General features: G+C 35.3%; 1 protein-coding gene across 1 annotated transcript in view; it reads right to left on the reverse strand.

The window, feature by feature from the left end:
- Positions 1-20347, reverse strand: part of LOC128664316 (collagen alpha-1(VII) chain-like) — a 913939-nt gene that overhangs the window by 469042 nt on the left and 424550 nt on the right. The window contains exons 70-71 of the mRNA XM_053719156.1: positions 2953-3030; positions 1757-1807 (exon numbers count right to left, since the gene is read on the reverse strand). Coding sequence (XP_053575131.1) covers positions 1757-1807; positions 2953-3030 — 129 coding nt within the window. The remainder of the gene's footprint in view (positions 1-1756; positions 1808-2952; positions 3031-20347) is intronic.

Here is a 20347-nt window from a genome sequence, read left to right on the forward strand (position 1 = left end):
CTATGTATCTATCAAATCTATCTATCTCGTGGTTGTGCAAATGGACTGTTTGCGGTTGTTTGCGGTGCGTTAAACGGGGAGTTTGGTCTGTCACTGTGAAGCGGGCGTAACCCTTACACTACCTGATTGATACATCATACCTGATGTTTTAAAGCACGTTATTCCAAACAATTTAGGAATGTTAGGTGATTTATGCCCTTTATGGATTAAAACCAGACTCTGCATCAACTATGTAATTTTACATGGGAGTTTTGCCATGGATCCCCCTCCGGCATGCCACAGTCCAGGTGTTAGTCCCCTTGAAACAACTTTTCCATCACTATTGTGGCCAGAAAGAGTCCCTGTGGGTTTTAAAATTCGCCTGCCTATTGAAGTCAATGGCGGTTCGCCCGGTTCGCCCGTTCGTGAACAGTTGCGGACGTTCGCGTTCGCCGTTCGCGAATGAAAAATTTTCAGTTTGCGACATCACTAGTCACCAGCTCCTACTGAGCATGTGCAAGAATTCACAGAATACATATATGTATTTGTGATTGGCTGATGACTGTCACATGATACAGTGGGAATAGACATAAATTTGAAATCTGTCAGAAAAAAATCTACTACTCATTTGAAGTTCAAACAAAGTGCTTTTGCATTGTCTTTTAACCATGCATTTGTTGATTATATCTATAACTGTTAATAAAAACATCATTACTACTATGCAAGCCCGATATCTTGGGGTCACACTTGACTCAGATATTTCTTTCACTCTTCACATCTAGTCTTTGGCCAATTCCTGCCACTTCCAGCTTAAAAGCAGCTCTAAAATTTGCCACTTCCTCACACAAGACACAACGAAGTTGTTAATGCACTCACTCTTATGCTTTCCCACCTTCACTATTGCAAATCCATCTTCTTTGGTCTCTCAAGCTGCCGTCTCCTTTACAATCCATAATGAATGCCTCTGCCAGGCTTCTCTTCCTTACATGTTTCTCTTCATCTGCTGCACCTCTCTACCAATCCCTTCACTGGCTTCCTTTAGACTCCAGAATTAAACACAAAATCCTGACTTTGACATTCAAGGCCCTCAATAACACTGCTCCACCCTATAGGGCCGATTTATTAAGATGCGGGCATACGCTGTCGGCATTTAACATTGCACAAGTGTTTCTAGTGAAATGCTTGTGCAATGCCGCCCCCTGCAGATGGATTTGAAAATCGTAAGGGAGGAATATCAGTACAAAATGACTTGCCAGGTTCTCATGGAGCAAAGTGGACAAAAAAATATATATTTAAAAAGTAGAGGTTCTAAGAGCCTGCAACCCACTGACTCTACAGCTGCACAGCTTGATACATAGATCATTATATATTTAATATTGTTACCAGTAGAGGACCTACTCAACAGAGGGGCCAGTGAAAACATTTATTTGGGCCCCCGAAAGGTAAATCAGTAGTAAGCATTAGTAATAATATACATGTTGCTCTGTATAATGATTTTGATAGATAAATGGAAAAACAGACAGATAGATACATAGATAGATAAGAAGATAGTTGGACTATAAAAGGCTCCCCTGCAATAGGATTGTACAATTTCTGCACACACCTATGTATAGACTGGCCGCTATGGGGGCCCCCAGCTCTTGGGCCCTAGTGCCACTTCATCTGCTGCACCAAAGGTAAGTCCACCCCTGATTTCTATGTCCCTGTAACGTTGACTTTCTTTATTTATTTTGTTTATTACTCTCATTCATAAGTAAATAAAAAAAAAGATACTCACGGAGTACTCCGGATATTGCGGGTGCTCACTGTGGTCTTCATCTACGTCACTCTGTTAATTACAATAGGCATTTATGTTTTGTTAAAGGGACACTCAAGTCAAAATTAAACTTTCATTATTCAGATAGAGCATGCCATTTTAATCAACTTTCCAATTTAGTTCCATTAAAAAAAGTGCACAGTATTTTTTTATTTTAACTTTTTGAGTCACCAGCTCCTATTGAGCATGTGCAAGAATTCATAGAATAAGCGTATATGCATTTGTGATTGGCTGATGGCTGTCACATGGTACGTGTATGCATTTGTGATTGGCTGATGACTGTCACATGGAACAGGGGGAGTGGAAATAGACAACTTTTAAAATTATCAGAAAACAAATCTACTGTTCATTTGAAGTTCAGACTAAATGCTATTGCATTGTCTTGTTATCTTGCATTTGTTGATTATGCAAATCTACTGTGTTGACTGGTCCTTTAATATTTCACTTCATTTTAAAAACAGAGGCCTATAGTACAAGTGAAGCAAGCGGTAGGGAGCGTTAACATCGATATATTTCGCTTCAATAGCGCTTGCATTTTGTACTGCTATTACAAGTGAATGGTTAATATTTATTGCATAATCATTAGTTTTGTGCATGCTACAGTACTCATATCAGATGCGCTCATGTGTGGTCTTCCTGAGGTAATAGATTGTCTCTCACTTAAAATTATTCAGGAGGGATAACGCTAATGCGCAAAGCCCAAATTATTTGTTCAGCTGATGGAGTTTTTTTTATTTATTTCAATAGCATTTTAAGGTGTGTTTGAATGCAGAATAGAAAGCAATAAAAGCTGATACCAGCTTTTCAATAGTGTAAAATAAATAAAAATATTTGTTCTCAAGCACAAAACTTATCTGACAACTTGTAATGCAAGCAACATTTTAATGAACACGTTGTAATACCCAATAAAACGTTATTGATTACGCTGAGCCAAATGCAATATACAACATGATTCATCTTATCAACCGCGCTCCATTTGTAATCAAGGCTAGAATTTTTTTTAGGAACGTTATTATACAACCATTGCAGTAAACATTGTTTAATTAATATAAGTATATAGCGCAGGGCTGAGCTGAGTTATAAAACTCTACGTAAATAATGTCAATCAAACCCACCACTATCTTATTATATAACACAACTTCACAATTAATTCTTACCTCTTCCTCCTCCGCTGACCTTCTGACTCTAAACTGATCCAGTTGATCTATGGGATTACTGGTGCCAGCAATGTTCTGCTTGAAAGTGAACCAATCCCATTATTAGACGGTAATGTATGAATTACAGAGTAACTATTAGTTTATTTCAGCAGCACAGTTAGAAGTAACAAGTGAATGATATAGGACTTGATCTAGTAAACTGATTTATTAGCAGAATGATATTGGTGGAACACAGACATGTAATATACAGTTTATATGAATACAAAAATAAAAGATATCAATTCCCATGTTATACTATGGAGCTGATTCAAAATGATCTGACAAACTTTACCATACCATAGTGATTTTAAATAGATAGATATATTATAGATAGATGATAGATAGATAGATAGATAGATAGATAGATAGATTATAGATAGATAGATAGATAGATAGATAGATAGATCGATGATAGATAGATGGATAGATAGATACCTGTAGATAGATAGATATTGATAGCAGTTTCCTAGAAACTATGTCTCTCTAACTTATAAAGATATGCTAGTGGCAAAAACATACAGGTTAAACTATTTAAACAAGCTCAGACTTCACATGGTATGTGTCAAAATCCACTGATCAAACATACTGAAAACCTTCAAAACATTTACACAGATCAGACAGTAACAGACTTCTGTTTTTTATTAAAGGGACATAATACTCATATGCTAAATCACTTGAAACTGATGTAGTATAACTGTAAAAAGCTGACAGGAAAATATCACCTGAGCATCTCTATGTAAAAAAGGAAGATATTTTACCTCACAATCTCCTCAGCTCAGCAGAGTAAGTTCTGTGTAAAAAGTTATACTCAGCTGCTCCCAGCTGCAGGTAAAAAAAAAAAAAATGAAGAAATGAACAGCAGCCAATCAGCATCAGCAGTGCTGAGGTCATGAACTCTTTTACTGTGATCTCATGAGATTTGACTTAACTCTCATGAGATTTCATAGACATAGTAAGCTGAATAGGGAAATAATATGAGAGTGCACGATGCTCATCCCCTAAGCTGTTCCAGGACAGACACACTAATATGCTGCTTAGAAATCCTTTACAATGGGAGGTGGCTACTGAGAAACTTTTAAGGTAAAATATCTTTCTTTTTTACATAGAGATGTTCAGGAGATATTTTCTAGTCAGCTTTTTACAGCTATGCTGCATCACTTTCAAGTGTTTAAACATTTGGGTATTATGGCCCTTTAAGCCTCAAAGCTTCTCACCTGAAATCTAAACTATGAAACACAAAATGACAAATTAAGATTGATTGACAGAAGAATGATGTCCTTTATACAGCATCTATTACCACAATGTGTTTAAGTGTGGTCATAAAGCTGGTTATCATTTGCATTTGGTCTTCACCCTGTAAACCACTATAAACAAAAAAAAACTACAACCCACATCAGAGGCATGGCTTCCGTTTAGGCTATTTTGGGTGTACAGATATGTCCCATGAGCATGTGGGATATTTGCAGATGTTTCTGTTGTAGAAGTCTGGTGATTTTTACAGTTTATGGAAAATAAAAGATGGGAAAATAACTAGTATGAGCCTTGATAACTCAAGAAGATTGCTGCAATCATTACCGTCATTAACATAATGCCTCTGGGCTAATATTATTTATAGGTACAACATATTTCACTATTTCCTCAACCTGCTACTTATAGGAAGCATTCAAACAATCATTGATATTTGTTGTTCTCCATTTGCGGCTTGTTCCCATGGATTAAGAGAGATCTGTTCTTTTTTTAGAAAATATACTCAGTAGAACATAAAATACAGAATCTTTGTGTTAAAACCTTTCCACGCTTACTGAAGTGAGTCAAATTCATGGGACCGATTTACTAAAGTGCGGTCGGAAATGATACCGCTGCTTCAAAACTACTGTTACCGGCGAGCCTGAAGGATCGTGCGGAAACAGGGTCATCAAGCTCCATTCAGAGCTTGATAATTCGGCCTCTAAGTGTTCACAAAATATGAAATCCACTTATTTTGAAGAGAGAAAAAAAAGAACAAAAAACAAATTGCAGTGGCAGAAAATTCAGAATTAGCAATGCCATTTAAAAAAATCCAATTTACATGTATTCTCATTTGCTTTGTTCTTTTGGTATCCTTTGTTGAAAAGCATGCATAATTAGGCACAGGAGCAGCAATGCACTACTGAGAGCAAGCTGCTAATTGGTGTCTACATGCATATGCCTCTTGTCATTGGCTCATCCAATGTGTTCAGCTAGCTCCCATTGCTGCTCCTTCAACAGAGAATGTAGAAAGTTTAATAGTAGAAGTACATTTTAAATGTTTCTTCTATCAGGAAAAAAATGTTTTTTCTTTTTTAATATCATATACCTAGATTACAAGTCTTGCGCTTTAGAGGGTATTTAATGAACGCAGCAAACGTTGTGTTATTTCACCCTCCATAGCGCTGCCATTACAAGTTTTAGAAAGCCGCTTTGTGAGTGCGATATGGTTGCGGTGAGCTCCATACTGCACAAAATACAAGCGCTGCTGGGGAGAGAGTGTTAGTAAAAAACCTAACACCTGCGATCGCGGAATGAAAAGCTCTGTAACGCAGCCCCATTGATGTCTATGGGGAAAAAAAAGTTATGTTTAAACCTAACACCCTAACATAAACCCCAGGTCTAAACACCCCTAATCTGCTGCCCCGACATCGCCGACACCTACATAAATTTATTAACCCCTAATCTGCTCCCCTGACATTGCCGACACCTACATAAATGTATTAACCCCTAATCTGCCGCCCCCGACATCGCCGACACCTACATAATGTTATTAACCCCTAATCTGCCACCCCCGACATCGCCGACACCTACATAAAGTTATCAACCTCTAATCTGCCGCTCCTGACATCGCTGACACCTACATAAATGTATTAATCCCTAATCTGCCGCCCCTGACATCGCCGACACCTACATAATGTTATTAACCCCTAATCTGCGGTCCCTGACATTGCCGACACCTACATAATGTTATTAACCCCTAATCTGCCGCTCCCGATATTGCTGCCACTTAAAGAAATCTAATAACCCCTAATCTGCCGCACCCGATATCGGTGCCACCAAAATAAATCTATTAACCCCTAATCTCCGGCTCCCGATATCGCAGCCACTATACTAAAGTTATTAACCCCTATTCCCCCACACCCCAACATCGCCCACATTATAATAAAGATATTAACCCCTATTCCGCCACTCCCCGACATTGCCCACCACTAAATAAAGTTATTTACCCCTACACCTCTGGCCTCCCACATCACTGCCACTAAATAAACCTATTAACCCCTAAACCGACAGCACCCCACATCGCATCAACCGAAATTAAACTATTAACCCCTAAACCTAACCCTAAACCTAACCTTAACCGTAACCCCAACCCTAAACCTTGCACCCCTAACGTTAACATAATTAAAATAGAGTTAAATTAAAGTTACAATTATTAACTAAATAATACCTATTTAAAACTAAAAACAAACTTATCTGTGAAATAAAACTTAAAGGGACACTGAACCCAATTTTTTTCTTTTGTGATTCAGATAGAGCATGCAATTTTGAGCAAACTTTCTAATTTACTCCTATTATCAAATTTTCTTCATTCTCTTGGTATCTTTATTTGAAATGCAAGAATGTATAAGTTTAGATGCCGGCCCATTTTTGGTGAACAACCTGGGTTGTTCTTGCTGATTGGTGGATAAATTCATCCACCAATAAAAAAGTGCTGTCCCGAGTTCTGAACCACAAAAAAAAGCTTAGATGCCTTAATTTTCAAATAAAGATAGCAAGAGAACAAAGAAAAGTTGATAATAGGAGTAAATTAGAAAGTTGCTTAAAATTGCATGCTCTATCTGAATCATGAAAGAAAATAATTGGGTCCAGTGTCCCTTTAAGCAAGCTACAATATAACTAATAGTTATATTGTAGCTAGCTTAGGTTTTATTTTTATTTCACAGGTAAGTTTGTATTTATTTTAACTAGGTAGAGTAGTTACTAAATAGTTATTAACTATTTACTAACTACCTAGTTAAAATAAATAAAAATTTACCTGTGAAATAAATCCTAACCTGCCTTACACTAAAACCTAACATTACAAAAATAAAAAAATACAGAAAAATACAAAGAATAAAAAACCTACTATTACAAAAAATAACAAACAAAATTATCCAAAATAATAAAAATTATTCCTATTCTAATACCATGTTAAAAATAAAAACCCTAATCTATAATAAACTACTAAGGGCCCTTAAAATGACCTTTTGTGCCTTTTGTAGGGCATTGCCCTAAATAAGTCAGCTCTTTTCCTACAAAAGAAAAACAAACACCCCCTAACAGTATACAAACCCCCACCCCCCAAACCCACAAAATAATAATAAAGTAAAACCTAATCTACCCATTGCCCTGAAAGGGACATTTGTATGGGCATTGCCCTTAAAAGGACATTCAGCTCTTTTGCTGCCCATTAAAAATAAAAAATGTCTATTCTAAAAAGAAAAATCCACCTCAAAATGAAAAAAAAAGATTACACAAAATAACAAATTAACAAAAATAATAACAATTATTCCTATTCTAATACCCATTAAAAAGAAAACACCCCAAAATAAATTAAACCTAATCTATAATAAACTACCAGTAGCCCTTAAAAGGGTCTTTTGTAGGGCATTGCCCTAAAGAAATCAGCTCTTTTTCTAAAAAAAAATACAAAGACCCACTAACACTACAAACCCCCACCCCCCAAACCCACAAAATAAAAAAACTATCTAAAAAAACTAATCTACCTATTGCCCTGAAAAGGCATTCAGCTCTTTTTCCTGCCCTTAAAAGGGCATTCAGTTCTTTTAAGAAATGCCCAACCCCTAATCTAAAAATAAAAACCACCCAAAAAAACTTAAAAAAAATCTAACACTAACCCCTCTTTAGGTACTCACAGTTGCTGAAGTCCCTCTTGAACAATCTTCATCCCGGCAGCTCCATCTTCATCCAGGTTTTTTCTTAAAAGAGCTGAATGCCCTTTTAAGGACAGGAAAAAGAGCTGAATGCCCCTTTAAGGGCAATGTTCATACAAATGCCCTTTTTAGGGCAATGGGTAGATTAGGTTTTTTTATTTTGTGGGTTTGTGGGAGTGGGGGTTTGTAATGTAAGTGGGTCTTTGTATTTTTTTTTAGAAAAAGAGCTGATTTATTTAGGGCAATGCCCTACAAAAGGTTGGTAGTTTATTATAGATTATATTTCTTTTATTTTGGGGTGTTTTTTTTTTTAAAATGGGTATTAGAATAGGAATAATTGTTATTATTTTGGATAATTAATTTATTATTTTGTTTAATTTATTTTTCGTTTTGGGGTGTTTTTTTTTTTAATTAGAATAGCTATTTTTTATTTTTAATGAGCAACAAAAGAGCTGAATGCCCTTTTTAAGGGTTTGGGGGGTGGAGGGTGTATACTGTTAGGGGTTGTTTGTTTTTCTTTTGTAGGAAAAGAGCTGATTTCTTTAGGGAAATGCCCTACAAAAGGCGCTTTTAAGGGCCCTTGGTAGTTTATTATAGATTAGGTTTTATTATTTTGGGGTGTTTTTTTTTTTTAAACAGGGTATTAGAATAGGAATAATTTTTATTATTTTGGATAATTTTGTTTGTTATTTTTTGTAATGGTAGGTTTTTTTATATTTTATAATTTTAGTGTTTTTTTATTTTTGTAATGTTAGGTTTTAGTGTAAGGCAGGTTAGGTTTTATTTTACAGGTAAGTTTGTATTTATTTTAACTAGGTAGTTAGTAAATAGTTAATAACTATTAATTAAGTAGTATACCTAGTTAAAATAAATACAAACTTACCTGTGAAATAAAAATAAAACCTAAGCTAGCTACAATATAACTATTAGCTTGTTTTTAGTTGAAAATAGGTATTATTTAGTTAATAATTGTAACTTTAATTTAGCTCTATTTTAATTATGCTAAACTTAGGGGGTGTTAGGTTTAAGGTTAGGGTTACGGTTAGAGTTACCGTTAGGTTCAGGGGTTAATAGTTTAATTTAGGTTGTTGCGATGTAGGGGGCTGGCGGTTTAGGGGTTAATAGGTTTATTTAGTGGTAGTGATGTGGGAGGCCAGAGGTTTAGGGGTTAATAACTTTATTTAGTGGCGGCAATGTCAGGGAGTGGCGGAATAGGGGTTAATATCTTTATTATAGTGTGGGCGATGTTGGGGTGCGGGGGAATTGGGGTTAATAACTTTAGTATAGTGGCGACGATGTAAATTTTTTTTATTAGTGGCTGCGATGTTGGGAGCAGCAGATTAGGGGTTAATAATTTTAAGACAGTGTTTGCGATGTGGGAGGGCCTCGGTTGAGGGGTTAATAGGTAGTTTATGAGTGTTTAGTGTATTTTGTAACACTTTAGTTATGAGTTTTTGTAACAGTTTTTTTGCGTAAAACTCATAACTACTGCTCTCAGACGGCGGTACGGATCGTGTGGGTATAGGGTGTAACACAAGTTTTTTAGCCTCACCGCAAAACTTGTAATACTGGCGCTATGGAAGTCCCATAAAAAAACATAATGTTTTTGAGTGCGGGACTGACGTTGCGTTACAGGCTAGTGGTACAGCTATACCGACAAGACTCGTAATGGCTGCGTTGCTGTTTTAACGCTGAAATGGCCATTTTATCAGCATTAAAACACGAACGCACAACTTGCAATCTACCTGATTGTTTTTTTAACGACCACTTTTTTGTAACAGTTTTTTTGCGTAAAACTCATAACTACTGCTCTCAGACGGCGGTACGGATCGTGTGGGTATAGGGTGTAACACAAGTTTTTTAGCCTCACCGCAAAACTTGTAATACTGGCGCTATGGAAGTCCCATAAAAAAACATAATGTTTTTGAGTGCGGGACTGACGTTGCGTTACAGGCTAGTGGTACAGCTATACCGACAAGACTCGTAATGGCTGCGTTGCTGTTTTAACGCTGAAATGGCCATTTTATCAGCATTAAAACACGAACGCACAACTTGCAATCTACCTGATTGTTTTTTTAACGACCACTTTACAATTCTGTTCCCCAAATTAATAATGTTCCATTAAAAATCCACTATCACAATGTAAAGTCCCTGAAAATATTGCATAGTAACCCCCAAAACAAAAACAAAAAACACGACAACTTTACAATTTTTGTTCAAGATTTATTTGACCCACTTTTCCCCTATATTTTTCTTTAATTTCCTAATGTCAGACCCTGCAACATCCTGTACAGTAATCAGTGTAGGAAGTTAATTTATACGTGCTCCTTATTGGCAGCAGACTAGATTAGATAAAAATACTCTCAAGAAGATTTTCTCTGGACAAATTAAATTTTGGGATAATTCTAATCTATTTTTTGTATGTAGATATTTTGATATATATTATGGATATATAACAGACCACTATAATGTTCATTTAAACACATGCAGTGGGATTATAGCAGGACCCTTACAGGCCACAGGTAACATAATCAGCTGATAGATGAGAGCAGGTTAGTAGCCATGGTTACTGATCAGCTGATTATTTCACCTGTGCTCTAGTTAAGATATAATGAATATCTGGCCTGTTTAGGGTCCTGGGGAATGGAGTTGGGAAACACTGTTTTAAAGCTTATAAATGCCTAAACCATATCCCTTTATTGCTAATATTTCACTTATTGTCCTCCTGCAGTAGATGACATTTTGTGCAATGTCTCTTCTCCACTTCACAGCCATAAGAAACAACTGCTGTAAATTTATGTGTTCATTGTTGTTGTTGTTTTTTTTTTTGGGTGCAAACAGAATTTAAAGGGACACTAAAGTCATAATTCCCCTTTCACGATTTAGAATGAGAAAAGAGAGACTTTCCAATGTACAGTCCTTATCAAATGGTGCACTGTGTTTTCATATGCACATTTTCTTAGGCACTATCTACTACTGAGCATGTGCAAGAGTTCACAGTATATATTTATATGAACATGTTATTGGCTGATGGATGTCACATGATACAGGGGGCAGAAAATATGAAGCAAATTTGAAATTTGTCAGGAAAAATCTTCTGCTCAATTAAAATTTAGAGTAATTGCTATTGTTTTATCTTTTCATTATGTACTTGTTGATTATGGACATCTACTGTATTTAATAGGGCTTTAAGCTTATATTTTACTACTAAAATGTTAAATACTATTAAATTAATTTTACATAAGAATGTTTAGCTGGGATGGAGTTTTCTCAAGTTCAGTGAGAATTGAATGATCTGCTGTTTGTCAGCATCAATTAACGTAACAATAAAAATTTTATTAAATATCATTTTTGAAGGTTAATTAATTGCTTTATATGCCATCAAAACAATCCAGTTTACGGGAAATGACACGGTTTAATTGATTTGCCATCTGCTAATGGATACAATAGCAGCATCTCCTAGTCTGTGTTCTGTGTATGGGTAGCAGCTGTAGAATACCAGCAATAGCCCATTTTATTGTTTGGTTTGAAAGGTGAACAACGTCAAAATACTGTAAAACGTCAATGAATATGTCACTCACCAAAGTCTGGTACAAACAAGGTGCAGAATTCCCCATTGCTTTGACATTTAACAATTAGCGTACGCCACAGGGTCCATGAGAAAGGAATTTCCATCTTATGATTCTCTGGGGCTTTTTAACCTTATTTAGCACAGTAACATTTTGTATGTGTGATGAGTGTTTTAAAACAACTATAATAAAATGACATCAGTTTTATCATCAGGCACAACTAAACATCTACAATATATCCATTCAAGTAGATCAATAGCTGCTGTACTGATTTCATTTAATTGATACAGTCTCTTAAAGTGATGGTAAACTCTGCCCTTTTTAAAATCAGATCCATAATATTAGTATTATTGTAGATGGAGTTTAATTAATTAGTTGTAATGAAGATGTGCAATAATTTACTTTTTAATCTAGATATGAAATTCAAATTTTCCGCACTACGCCAGCCAAAGTCAGTTAAATTGTTGTCCAATCAGCGCTCTAGCTACAACAAAAGTGCCACAGAAGAGCAAACTGAGTTAGCGATCACTGAGGTTTAACACCAGGACTTCCAGAAACTGAACAGAATTCCTTAAATGGAACAATATTATTTGCTGTTTCTATGTAAACAGAGCTGTCATACAGTAAGAGACCACTCCCTGTTAGTAGTTTGTTAATTGTTTGAGATATTATTTAGGTGAAACTGTCATTATTATGTATCAAATTAACCTCTTGCAAAGCCCAAATAGTTACAATTATAATAGAGAAGAACCTGCTGGCCAATAATCATTCAAGTCCAATGTTTAAAGGAATACGAAACCCAAAAATGTTCTTTTGGGATTCAGACAGAACATTTTAAAAAAGTTTAAAATGTACTTCGATTATCAAATTTGCTTTATTGCAATGATATTCTTTGTAAAGAGATACCTAGGTAGGCAGCTAGAGCACTGTATGCCATCTTGTGCTCTTGCAAATGGATAATATTATTGCAAACCAGCTGCCATATAGTGCTCTAGAAATGGGCAGGCTCCTAAGTATATGTCCCCGCTTTTCATCAAAAGATACCAAGAGAATGAAGAAAAATGAATAATAGAAGAAAACTAGAAAGTTATTTACAATTACATGCTCTGTCTAAATCATGAAAGACCCCCACATTTTTAAGCACTTCAAAGTGATGCAGGGTATCTGTAAAAGCTGACTATAAAATATCACTTGAACTTATCCATGTAAAAAACAAATATATTTGAGCTCAGTAGCCCCATCTCTCTGTAAAGGGATTTTAAACATCCAATTAGGATGCATGTTCAGGGATCTGCAAGGGGGGGGGGGTGACAGCCATTTTATTACCCCTGTAAGTTTAAAGGGACACTAAACCCAAATTTTTTTCTTTCATGATTCAGATAGAACAGCAATTTTAAGCAACTTTTTAATTTACTCCTATTATCTTTTTTTTTTATTCTCTTGCTATCTTTATTTGAAAAAGAAGGCATCTAAGCTTTTTTCTTGGTTCAGGATTCTGGACATCACTTTTTTTTTATTGGTGGATGAATTTATCCACCAATCAGCAAGGACAACCCAGGTTGTTCACCAAAAATGTGCCGGCATCTAAACTTACATTCTTGCATTTTCAAATAAAGATACCAAGAGAATAAAGCAAATTTGATAATAGGAGTAAATTAGAAAGTTGTGCATGCAATTTTAAGCAACTTTCTAATTTACTCCTATTATCAAATTTTCTTTGTTCTCTTTCTATATTTATTTAAAAAGCAGGAATATGATGCATAGGAGCCAGCCCATTTTTGGTTGAGAACCTGGGTTATGCTTGCTTATTGGAGGGTAAATGAAAGCATCAAATAAGCAAGCGCTATCCGTGGTGATGAACCCAAAATGGGCTTGCTGCTAAGATTTACATTCCTACTTTTAAAATAAAGATAGCAAGCGAACGAAAAAAAAAAATGATAATAGGAGTAAATTAGAAATTTGCTTAAAATTTCATGCTCTATCTGAATCATGTTTGAAAAAAATTTGGTTCAGTGTCCCTTTAAGGAAGTTTACTATGAACTATTTGCAATATTTCAGTGAGATTACACAAGACCACATTAAAGCAAAGTGTGATCTCCGCACTAATGAAGCTGATTGGCTGCTTTTTTAACCAAGCAGATGACAGTAAAATGAGTATCTGACAGATAATTGCTCACAGAGCACTGTCGAGCTGAAGGGATGTTTAGGTGTTTCTGTAGCGTTGCTCATGTGATATTTTCAGTTATGCTACATCACTTTCACGCATATATGGGTAGCATATCTCTTTAAAGTCATGCACATCCCACCATGCTCCTTCAACCCAACTGACCAAAAATCTTTTTTTACTTCATATAAGTAGATATAAATGTCACTAAATAAACGACTGCACATTTATATGTGGAATGTATTTATTAATATAATTTACTAAGGACTGAAGTATATTGACAAAAGGACTCTTAGAACAGGGAGGGTTCCTTTGTTGTTTTTAATATTTTTACAAGGTTGAGAGAACTTGAGGTTTATGCCCTGCCAGGTAATATGATAATAAAGGTGCTTATTAAAGTTGTAGAGATGAGTTGTGAAAACGCATTGCAAACTTCATGATAAATGTTCTATCACATCATGTCTTCTGCACACTGAAAGTCATTGGGAATTAGGACTTTGTACTCTGCACTTCTTGGAATCCAACAAGTTATAATAATACTTTTATCTTCTTTCTTTAAGCAAGCTAAAAATTGAAGAAAGTTCTTCTCCTCAAATAACACAGCAACAAGATCTACATCATGCAGGTTAAACATAAAAATCCAAGTGGCATACTGCAGGATTCCAGGTACAAATTTCTCCTCTACATCATGAATGCTTCGTTGCAGTTTGGTAGCTGTAAAGTTAATAATGATGTCATTCCTCTAGAAAGACAATGAGAATAAATCTGTCACACATTTTCTGCAGGATACAATGTGTCCTGTCTTCTCAAACCAAAGAAAATAATGAATTCTGCCAGCTATATAACGATGTCTGTAACAGGCTATCCTTAATCAAGAAAGAGTTGAGTGAGTAAATCAGATATTTTGGTACAGAAAAAAACAGGACTTTTATGTGTACAACTTCAAAGATCAGAGCAGTATGTAGAGTTAAGTGCAGCTGGACAAAGGTAGGAAACAGGGTAAAAATAGAGTCTTTAAATTTAATAGTTTTCTCCGTTATACATTAAAAGTTCATCCAGAATCATTTGAGCTTATTCAATGCTGAACAAAAGGTGTAACCATCAGAAGAGTGTCAGTAGCTTAGCGTGCTGTTTTGTCTCTTAGGATCAATTTTCAATATCTGAAAAGTCACAGATAACAGGATAGGTCAGCAGTCCTATCTATTCTATAGCAGCTGCCTCATACTGATATGAGCCAGATCGTTAACACCAAGCAGAGCCTTGTTGACTAAACTTTGTCCAGTTGGAAGGCTTTTATGTCCATCTCTCAAATGCATACGAACACTTCACATTCATAAACGTTTTTGAGAATTTACAGTCTGATGATATAAATGAGTAGTTGTTCCCTCCTGTCTTACTTATGAGCATCTGAACTGGTTTCAAATTGCTCCTGTGTGATTTAAACAAAGAAAATTGGTTAAATGATTAGAGTCTCCAAACACAGGGTGCAATGTCAGTGTTTAAAAGCTATGGAAGCCAAATGGGAAATGGAAGTCAAATTTCAACTTTTATGATCTAGATAGAATGCATAATTAAAAAGAAATGTTCAATGTATTTCTATTATCAAATTTTCTTGAATCTCTTGGTATTCTTTATTGAAGAGCATACTGAGATATGCTCTGGAGTGTTCACATGTCCTTAGCATTATATGTAAAACATTGTTGCAAACACTTCTATAAATGTCAAGACAAAATAATTTCCCTCACCCTACCTTATAATGCTCTTCAAAAAAAGGATACCAAGACAACAGAGACATTTTGTTGTTAGAAGTGAATTTAAAAGTTTTATTTTTTTACATTTCCATGCTCTATCTGAATCATGAAATTATAATTTTCTCTTGTATGCCCCTTTCATATACCGAAAGACCACCATGATAGTAATACAATAATTCCATAATGCACATACATTTGAAGAACGTCAATATATTTCTGTTCCATTTCCTGGAGAGTGAGTGATCTTGCACCATGTTTGAGATGACTTGTTTGTGCTTTATTTGTCGAGGGATTCAAAGCTCAGAGATATTTAGCCATTGTACCATAGATTGTTCTTTGTGCATTGTGCGTGAAGCCTTTAAAATCAGCCACTTCTTGTACATCCAAGTTAACTTGTAGTTATCAGATACATCGGTATGATTGTTAGACGTGTTTGCACATCCCATCTGCCCCAGACATTAAGAGCTAGGTTACAAGTGGAGCACTAATTTTTTGCGCAATTGGGCAAATTTGCGATAAATAACCAGCCATTACTAGTGACTGGTTATATCTACCGAGAGCTTGCGGTAGCAATTAGCACTCAAAAAATGAAACAGAGGTCAGACCTCTGTTAATTTTCAAAATAACCCCCAATTGCCGCCAAAATAAAGTATATTATTTTGTTTTATTAAAAAAGTATCAGTTATAAGGTTTTAAAGTTTTCGGGTGCGGGGTGTTCAGAAAAAAAAAGGCGTTGAAAAGTGCCTTTACATAGCAGCATGGCCAGATTGGCCTACTAGGATACCAGGAGATTTCCCGGTGGGCTGCAGCAGCTGGGGCTGGAAAGCTACAATTTAAAGGGTGATTAATGGATGCAATTATGTTGTAGGGTGCCTAAATAACATCAATCTGGTATTTTTATTTAATTCAAAGTAATATAATTTAATTCTGAAAAAAAGATTGGGGAAGGAGTAACCAAGTTATCCCTTTTGAGAAAAATGGGGCAAGTGTATTCTACAAACTCAATGGAAAATAGGGCTGCTTTTTATTCCTGCATAGCAGTCTATGGGAACTGTGTGTTTCCTGTAAATGTATATGCTTCTATACATATATATTTACAATCTGCTGCCCATTACTGCTCGAATTACCCCCTACATTGCGCTAGTTCTCATGCCGTGTCAAGCCTATGGAAGCTCTTGTGAGCGCAATTCTTCTTTGCAATGCAAATGCGACCTCACTTGTAATACCAGCACACATTTGCATTTGAGGTGTGAAAACACTGCAGCTTTATTTGTTATTTTCACCAGTTGTATGTTTTCTGCAAATAAATGTTCTAAATAGCAATATTTTTATTTAAAATTTGGGAGATATGTTGTCAGTAGTTTATAGAATAAAACAAAAATGTTCATTTTACTCACACACATAACTATAAATGGTAAAACCAGAGAAGGTGATATTTTTTCAGTGGTCTCTTAATTTTCTCCAGAGCTATATATGAACACCTCCTACTTAAATATAACATATGACCCCTACCCACTGCACTTAAAAACAAAACAACAAACCAAACTTTCTATCAATCAGATGAGCTTAAGATGCTTCAAGATCTCCATCAATCCAACAGTGAGGTAGGTCAATACATTTTCCATCATTACAGCATTATGAAAAAATAATTGATTTCCTCATCTACCCAAAAAACGTTCTTCAACCTTGATCCTTTAATCTTCATGTTCACAAAAAATGACCATGTTAAGTATATGGCATATATGGTTTTGTGAATGGTTAGAACTTTTCAAATACGGTAAATTTAGCTGGGACTCTGACTTAGTTTAACTAATCTGCACCATATATTTACACTGAGCCGAGTATAGATAGGTATAGATACTGTATATATTGAACCAAAAAACATTTTATATATATATATATATATATATATATATATATATATATATATATATATATATTTAATGTGTATTTATGACTATATAGAACACATTCTTGTAGGTGAAGAACATTGGAATATGAAATATTCATATTTTCATGTCAGGTTAGCGCACATGAGAATATGCGATCAGGTTTGCGCGCGAGTAGGGCATTAGGCTTTTTAAAACCTTTTTTGCTCCGTTGCAATATTCTAACTTTGGCTATTTACGCGAATCGAATTAGAGCGAGTGAAAACAGTTTACTTTTAACTTGTAACATGAGCGGAACCTGATGCGTGCAAAAAAAGCTTACAATAGCACTCCACTTGTAATCTGGCCCATAATGTGATAAAATGCTGAGGCCCTTTTAGAAGTCCTAAAATTATTTACAATCAGCCATGGATCAAAGGCTAATTATGTTTGTCAGGGGATAATTGGCACCAATATAACCAAAATACTCTTGAAAAAGCAATTGATGGACAGACACAACAGCATGATATCATATGGGATATTAGACAAACAGCAAATACATGTCTAATATTTAGGATATAGTTGAAAATATAAAACAACAGGAAATTTAGAGAAGAAATTATGTTAAATTGTTGAAAATAGTTATTGGAATGAATATGAAACAACAATGTTCTCCTTGCTGTATGCAATATGGATCTGTTACAAACTTACGTTAGTAAACAGTTAAGTAAATAAATATATATAATTTAGATGTTTCACCACTAACAGTTCAACTACAAATACATGTTTGCATGAATCTTCAGCTATCATCTGATTAATAATACTGTAAATGTTTGGGGACTAATGCCTATGGTACAATGTCAAAGCATTTTGTGACAATGCTGTGCTTTTTCTCTGTCTTCCCTATTGACAACAAATTATCTCACCTCAATCATGGTGCAGGTTTGAAGTAAAATAATATTATCAAATTCTAAAGATGTATATTAAACCACAAAAAACAAACCCAGAGACATTTGGCACTGCCTATCTTCGAATAAACAAACTAGAATCCTTAAAATAGAGGAAAAAAACAAGCTTTGACCGGTCATAGCAAGTGATGGATATCATCTCTTTAGTGTGTGGTTTCTGGAAATTGAGAGAATGAATTTAGTACTTAAAACTTAATTAAACTTTAAGATAAAATAATTGTTGGTAGCCCATTAAAAGGGCCAATAACAACCATTGAGTATTCTATTAATGTGTCCTTTAAAGCATAAACCTAAGAACATGACAGCTGGTCTTTCCATTAATGTGTCTACTAAACTGTACCACTGAGCTTTCCATTAATGTGTCTTCTAAAGCCTACCACTGAGCTTTCCATTAATGTGTCTTCTAAAGCGTACCATTGAGCTTTCCATTAAGGTGTCTTCTAAAGCGTACCACTGAGCTTTCCATTAATGTGTCTAACTGTCTTCTAAAGTGTACCACTGAGCTTTCCATTAATGTGTCTTCTAAAGCGTACTACTGAGTCTTCCGTTAATGTGTCTTCTAAAGCGTACCACTGAGCTTTCCATTAATATGTCTTCTAAAGCTTACCACTGAGCTTTCTGTTAATGTGTCTTCTAAAGCGTACCACTGAGCTTTACACTAATGTGTCTTCTAAAGAGTATAATTGAGCTTTCTGTTAATGCGTTAATGTGTCTTCTAAATCGTTCCACTGAGCTTTTTGTTAATGTGTCTTATAAAGCGTACCACTGAGCTTTCTGTTAATGTGTCTTCTAAAGTGAGCCACTGAGCTTTACATTAATGTGTCTTCTAAAGCGTACAATTGAGCTTTCCATTAATATGTCTTCTAAAGCGTACCACTGAGCTTTCCATTAATGTGTTCTCTAAAGAATACCACTGAGCTTTCTGTTAATTTTTCTTCTAAAGTGTATTACTGAGCTTTCTGTTAATGTATCTTCTAAAGTGTACTACTGAGCTTTCCATTAATGTGTCTTCTAAAAAGTACAACTGAGCTTTCTGTTAATGTGTCTTCTAAAGCGTACCACTGAGCTTTCCATTAATGTGTCTTCTAAAGCATACCACTGAGCTTTCCATTAATGTGTCTTCTAAAGAATACCATTGAGATTTCCAGTAATGTATCTTCTAAAGCTTACCACTGAGCTTTCCCTTAATGTGTCTTCTAAAGCATGCCACTGAGCTTTCCATTAACATGTCTTCAAAAGAATACCACTGAGCTTTCCGTTAATGTTTCTTCTAAAGTTTACCACTGAGCTTTCCATTAATGTTTCTTCTAAAGTTTACCACTGAGCTCTCCGTTAATGTGTCTTCTAAAGTGTACTACTGAGCTTTTCATTAATTTGTCTTCTAAAGCGTACCACTGAGCTTTCCATTAATGTGTATTCTAAAGCATACCACTGAGCTTTCCATTAATGTGTCTTCTAAAGAATACCACTGAGCTTTCCATTAATGTGTCTTCTAAAGAATACCATTGAGCTTTCCATTAATGTGTCTTTTAAAGCATACCACTGAGCTTTCCGTTAATGTGTCTTCTAAAGCATGCCTCTGAGCTTTCCATTGATGTGTCTTCAAAAGAATACCACTGAGCTTTCCGTTAATGTTTCTTCTAAAGTTTACGACTGAGCTCTCCGTTAATGTGTCATCTAAAGTGTACTACTGAGCTTTCCATTAATTTGTCTTCTAAAGCGTACCACTGAGCTTTCCATTAATGTGTCTTCTAAAGCATACCACTGAGCTTTCCATTAATGTGTCTTCTAAAGAATACCACTGAGCTTTCCATTAATGTGTCTTCTAAAGTGTACCACTGAGCTTTCCATTAATGTGTCTTCTAAAGAATACCATTGAGCTTTCCATTAATGTGTCTTTTAAAGCATACCACTGAGCTTTCCGTTAATGTGTCTTCTAAAGCATGCCTCTGAGCTTTCCATTGATGTGTCTTCAAAAGAATACCACTGAGCTTTCCGTTAATGTTTCTTCTAAAGTTTATGACTGAGCTCTCCATTAATGTGTCTTCTAAAGTGTACTACTGAGCTTTCTATTAATATGTCTTCTAAAGCAT

This window comes from Bombina bombina, chromosome 6 (genome assembly GCF_027579735.1).
Source record: "Bombina bombina isolate aBomBom1 chromosome 6, aBomBom1.pri, whole genome shotgun sequence".
NCBI lineage: Eukaryota > Metazoa > Chordata > Amphibia > Anura > Bombinatoridae > Bombina > Bombina bombina.